Source organism: Lemur catta, chromosome 13 (genome assembly GCF_020740605.2).
Source record: "Lemur catta isolate mLemCat1 chromosome 13, mLemCat1.pri, whole genome shotgun sequence".
In the NCBI taxonomy this organism is placed as follows: domain Eukaryota; kingdom Metazoa; phylum Chordata; class Mammalia; order Primates; family Lemuridae; genus Lemur; species Lemur catta.
The window spans coordinates 79247686-79253320 of record NC_059140.1 but is presented as its reverse complement, the minus strand read 5'-3'; the positions used below and the strand labels follow the sequence as shown (position 1 = coordinate 79253320).

At 55.3% G+C, this 5635-nt stretch overlaps 1 protein-coding gene across 1 annotated transcript; it reads left to right on the top strand.

The window, feature by feature from the left end:
• The first annotated feature begins 2783 nt into the window (after nucleotides 1–2783).
• Nucleotides 2784–4735, top strand: GPR12 (G protein-coupled receptor 12). Its single transcript, XM_045566835.1, has 2 exons — nucleotides 2784–2981; nucleotides 3716–4735. The coding sequence occupies exon 2, from the start codon at nucleotides 3731–3733 to the stop codon at nucleotides 4733–4735; it is 1005 nt and encodes a 334-aa protein (XP_045422791.1). The 5' UTR covers nucleotides 2784–2981; nucleotides 3716–3730.
• Nucleotides 4736–5635: the final 900 nt, after the last annotated feature.

Sequence of the window (5635 nt, the reverse complement as noted above, 5' to 3'; positions counted from 1 at the left end):
ATGGCAGGGCTCTACCCAAGATTTGGACCTGGCCAACTGAGCCATTCCATCTTATTTGCCCCGGCAGGTGGCTGGGAACAGGGCATACAGCCTGAGGCCGGGCCAGAGTTCTCCATGGGAATCCGCTCACGAGCTAGGAAGGTGGGCTCAGGGTGCAAGCCTGGGGCTGCCTGGGGTGGCTTTCCATGGCTGCATGGAAGACGCTCGTCTGGGTAGCAGTTTGAGGCCAGCAAACACAGAGAAGCAAGTGCAAGCAGAAATAAATCAGGGAGGGGCCGACTGCCCAGTGCTGAGCACCTGCTTCCTGTAGCTTCTCCTTCTCTGTGAGCCACTCCAGATTTTTCCCTGCCATGCCAGACAACAAAATGCCTTTTTTCTTAAGCTAGTTTGAATTGGATTTCTGCTCCTTGGCAACAAAAGTCCTAACAAACACACCAATAAATGTAGAATCAGGAGCACAGGAAAGTTAAGAGTAATCACCTGGGGGAAGGGGAAGGGAACAGAGCAGGGAACACACAGTGGGTCTTGGCCGTCTGGGGGAGCCGAGCGTCCACACTGCCATTAGCAGCTGGCTCCTGGGTTCTGCCAGGTGACAGCATCCTAGTCCCAAGTGTAAATTGCCTCAGTTTCTTCCTTTGATTCCTCCCAGGTTTCACTGCAAACATATGTATACCTCTGCCGTCCACCTCAATACCTTTTTCTCTTCCCAAACTCTCAGTTCTCTCTGAGGATACTCGCCTTGTGCACGCCAGCCCTGTGCATTCGCGTTCCCTAAACTGCACTGCCAAAGTGGGACTCCTAAAATTTTGGCACATATGATGAACAGTATTATGGTTTAATATACCATATGTATATTAAACAACTGTTCATATTTCATCACTTTATTCTCAAAATGCTTTGATTCATCACATAGAAATTGAGAGGAAGATGTGCATCCCTTCATTACAGCATTTGCTGCCTGCTATTATTGCTGATTTCTCTGTGTGTGTCACCACCAGACCATGCATGCCTGTGAGCAGAGACCATGTCTTACTGAATTTGTGCACCCAGCCCCTGGCCAGGGTCTTGGAACCTGCGGGTGTCTGATGCCTCCCCACCGTGTATAAGCAACACTTAGAACTCCACAGCACCGTGTGCGTCTCCAAGTGTGAGCTCTCACCCCGCAGCCTCAGCGCCACTGGGGAAGAGGTTGCACATGCAGGATCTGGGCCCATCCCAGAACTACTGATTTGTAAGCTGGGTGGTTTGTATGCTCAGCAAAGTTTGAGAAGCACTGCCTTGGGGGACAAAAGACCCAGAAAGAGTCTTCAAGCCTGGTGGGGGACGTGACTAGACACACCACAAAAAAATAAAAATAAAATAGAATGAAAGAAAGAAAAAAAAAAGCAGGCAAACCAACCCCCAAACCTATGTAATCCAAAGCAGAATCTGGCATAATCTGTCAAGGTAAAAAGTTCAGACTGTTCTGGAAGCAGTGAGAGGTCCCGGATGTTGGAGAATAGACGGGCCAAATCAAAGAGTGCGTGGCATGGCTGGGAAAGAGAGAGGCAGGTGGGTACCAGAAGTGCAGGGGAGAGGTGAGGAGGGCCTCAACTAGGGAGGTGAGGATGAGAAGCGGCATGCAGGGAGAGGGCCGGGCACCCTGCGGAGTTAGGAGCTGATGGATGGGAGAAGGGAGCAGTCAAGGGCGGGTGAGGCTCTGAACGCCTAGGGCTGGGGCAGCAATGCCAGTGAGTGCCGGGGCGAGGAGTCCCGGGGTCTGCACACCATCTCTACTCTGCAGGACCCCCTGGCTACTGGGAAGAAAGGCAACTGGGAAAACCTTCACTACTGACAGGACAAGATAAGCCTGTCATGCTTTTCCTTCTCCCACCTTTAAACTGGGGGAGGTCTTTAAGATCTCCTGGGTGCTAGGGTTTTTGTATCCAGTGGAGACACGGGCTCATACAGCAGACAGACAGCTATCAGGTCCTTAATCTTAGAATCTATTGAGGTGGTAAAATGAAAAAATAAATTAACGGTGCCACTTCAGCACCCAAATAAATTGGGTTTTGGCCAGTTCGGCAGGAAGCTTCTGCAAGAACTCAGTAAATGATTTCCAATTTAAAACACAGCTCAAAGAGCACTTAATAAGTGCAATTTGGTGGTGACAGCAATGCTGCACATAGCGGCAGCATCTGCCCAGTTAAGCGAACGTTTCCGGGGAACGAACGGTAATGATGAACCGGCTCCAGGACGCTGCTGAGGAAGCGGCCCCTTTGCCAAGTGGGCAAAAGCAATTCCGAGGGCGCTGGCTGGGCATTTTGCTGTTTTAACGATCTGCTCCCTAACCTGTCCCACACCGCCCACCCCCCGCCCCCGCACCCAGCTGATCTCACTATCGCCCTAAGCAGTTATTTTGGCTGCGAACGGGCAGTTTAGGGTTTGGCGTGGAGAAGCCGGACCCTGGAGACCCAGACTCCCCAGGGAAACCACAGGAACGAAATAGGTCAGGGGGCTCCGGGGCAGCGCTCCCCTGCCCTGCCTGGTGCCAACCCCTGCAGCTGCCTCCCAGGGTGGGGACGCTGGCGGGACAGCCCGGGCGGGTGACCGCGCAGACCCGGGCTCCAGGCTCTCTCGCCCTCCGCCGGCCGCCCCGCCTGCCCGCCCTCGCGCAGCCCCGACCCGTGGGGGCGCGCGCGGCCTCCGGGGCTCCCGCGGGCGGGCGGGCGCGCGCGGGGCGGGGGCGGGGGGCGCGCGCGGGGAGCGTGTGGGCCGGGCGGGCGGGCGCGGCGGGGAGAGCCGGGCGCGAGCGGAGCCCGCTGCTCACCTGCCGCCGCGCTGCTCACCTGCCGCGGAGCGCGCCCCCCGCGCCCTCCCGGCCCCCTCGGGAGCCCAGCCGCCGCCCCTGGCCGCCATGGGCACCGGCGCCGACAGGCGACACGAGTAGCTCGCGCACTTTGGAAGCACCAGAGGAGCCCCCTCGGCCTGGGCGCGCCAAGGTGACCCCCTCGATGATCCCCCGCCCCCGCGGGCCGCCTGTCCCCGCGCGCTGTCTGTCCCTCTCGCGTCCGCCGCCCGTCCCCGCCGCGAGGGGAGCGGCGGCAGTGCATGGGCATCTGTCTGTCTGTCTGTCTCGGCACCCCCATTGCACACACCTGCCTTTTGTGGCCCTCCCCGACTGCCCTGTGCACGCGGGGGGCTGGTCTGGGACCCCTCTTTGTTCCGGCCGGGGGGTGTGTGAGGGCGTGCACGCTCGCGAGCGATGTTCCTGGAGGGCGGGAGTTCGATGGAAATAGGCGATGTAAATATTCCATCGAGGATGGCGATCCCCGGCTCGCGACTCGCCGGCCGCGTGGCTTCCGCGGCGGCGGCCCAGATGTCCAGCAGCCGGCCGCTGTCAGCGTGCAAGACGTGGTTTCCAAACGTCCGTGCCCTGCGCTTTGGCGCACAGCTCGCCGCGCGCCCCTGTGCCTGCCTCGCCCGCGCGCGGGTCTAGGTCCGACCCGCGTCTCCCCGGCGCCGGTGCCGAACCGCGTTTGTGTTGTGGGCTTTAAACCACGGACTCTTTGGCTTTTGTTTCTTTTTCACAACAGTCGTAATTCCCGAAGCTTGTGGCATTTCATACTGGTGTCTGAGCAGGGCTGGCTTTCTGTTTGTCTCTGTGTTTCTTGCATGATCTTGGATTGTCGCCCTGCTGTGTCTAGGCATTAAAAAGCCTGTCTTTTCGTTGAAGAGGACGCGGGTTAAAATGAATGAAGACCTGAAGGTCAATCTAAGCGGGCTGCCTCGGGATTACTTAGACGCCGCTGCCGCGGAGAACATCTCGGCTGCTGTCTCCTCCCGGGTTCCTGCTGGAGAGCCCGAGCCCGAGCTGGTAGTCAACCCCTGGGACATTGTCCTGTGTACCTCGGGAACCCTCATCTCCTGTGAAAATGCCATTGTGGTCCTCATCATCTTCCACAACCCCAGCCTGCGAGCACCCATGTTCCTGCTCATAGGCAGCCTGGCTCTCGCGGACCTGCTAGCCGGCATTGGCCTCATCATCAATTTTGTCTTTGCCTACCTGCTGCAGTCGGAAGCCACCAAGCTGGTCACCATCGGCCTCATCGTCGCCTCTTTCTCTGCCTCTGTGTGCAGCTTGCTGGCCATCACGGTGGACCGCTACCTCTCGCTGTACTACGCGCTGACGTACCACTCGGAGCGGACGGTCACCTTTACCTATGTCATGCTCGTCATGCTCTGGGGGACCTCCATCTGCCTGGGGCTGCTGCCCGTGCTGGGCTGGAACTGCCTGCGGGACGAGTCCACCTGCAGCGTGGTCAGACCGCTCACCAAGAACAACGCGGCCGTGCTCTCGGTCTCCTTCCTCTTCATGTTCGCGCTCATGCTGCAGCTCTACGTCCAGATCTGCAAGATCGTGATGCGCCACGCCCACCAGATAGCCCTGCAGCACCACTTCCTGGCCACGTCGCACTACGTGACCACGCGCAAAGGGGTCTCCACCCTGGCCATCATCTTGGGGACCTTCGCCGCCTGCTGGATGCCCTTCACCCTCTACTCCTTGATAGCGGATTACACCTACCCCTCCGTCTACACCTACGCCACCCTCCTGCCCGCCACCTACAACTCCGTCATCAACCCTGTCATATACGCTTTCCGGAACCAGGAGATCCAGAAAGCCCTCTGCCTCATTTGCTGCGGCTGCATCCCGTCCGGCATCGCCCAAAGAGCGCGGTCGCCCAGCGACGTGTAGCTTGGTGGGCCTAGGAGGGTCCGCCCAGGAGGGTCCGCCCAGGAGGGTCCACCCAGGAGGGTCCTGCACTTACCAAGCACTTCCACTGCCCGGCCAGGGGTCAGATGCTTCCCTTGAATTCTTTGCATTGGACTCTCTGTCAAGCCACGGAGCACTTAGCACTCCTGAAACAAGGACAGCATTTAGATGAGTTAAGTGATTGAAGTGAAAATAATGTTACCAGTGTTTTCACCATTTAAAAAAAAATTGTTGAGTTCTTCACTCAATTATTATTTTGTTGTGTTTGGGGGCAGGGGTTCTTGCTTTGTATTTTGTTTGAAGGGTTGCTGGTGGGTGGGAAAGGAAGGGATATGATATGACCAGGATTTTATAAAAAGTAAATGAGTCCCAGAGTTTTTACCTGGACTTTAAAATAAATCTGAGTTATTGAGGAAAATTGAGAAAGAATTACTCTTTCCAGATTTTTTTTAACATGAAGATAGAGTTTCAATGCTGCATGTATCTAACAGAATAGGATCCCTTTCAAGCAGACAAAAATAGTTTACATAATTATGTTTGGAAGGGACCTGATTTTGTTAACTTGAACTCAGTAATAAGTCATCAACACTGAAACCATGAACCCATTCTTATTCATTCTTTCTCTCCATTCAGCAATTACTGTTCATGAAAATTACTTTGGTACTTCTTTAAATGCTGCAACTCTGCATGGTTGCCTGTGTTAGCTAGACCACTAGTTTCAAATGTTGCCATGTGAATCCAGAATCAAAGGAGTCATTTTTCAATACAGTTTTGCAATATTCCTTTCTAAAACAAATCATAAAATATGTTTTGAATTTCATATGACATAGGACTGATTAGATCCACCATTACAGTTTCTTAAACTACAGTTTGATTATTTTC

Coding starts and splice junctions, on each gene's coding strand:
- GPR12 (XM_045566835.1), top strand. CDS start 3,731: ATGAATGAAGACCTGAAGGTCAATCTAAGCGGGCTGCCTCGGGATTAC.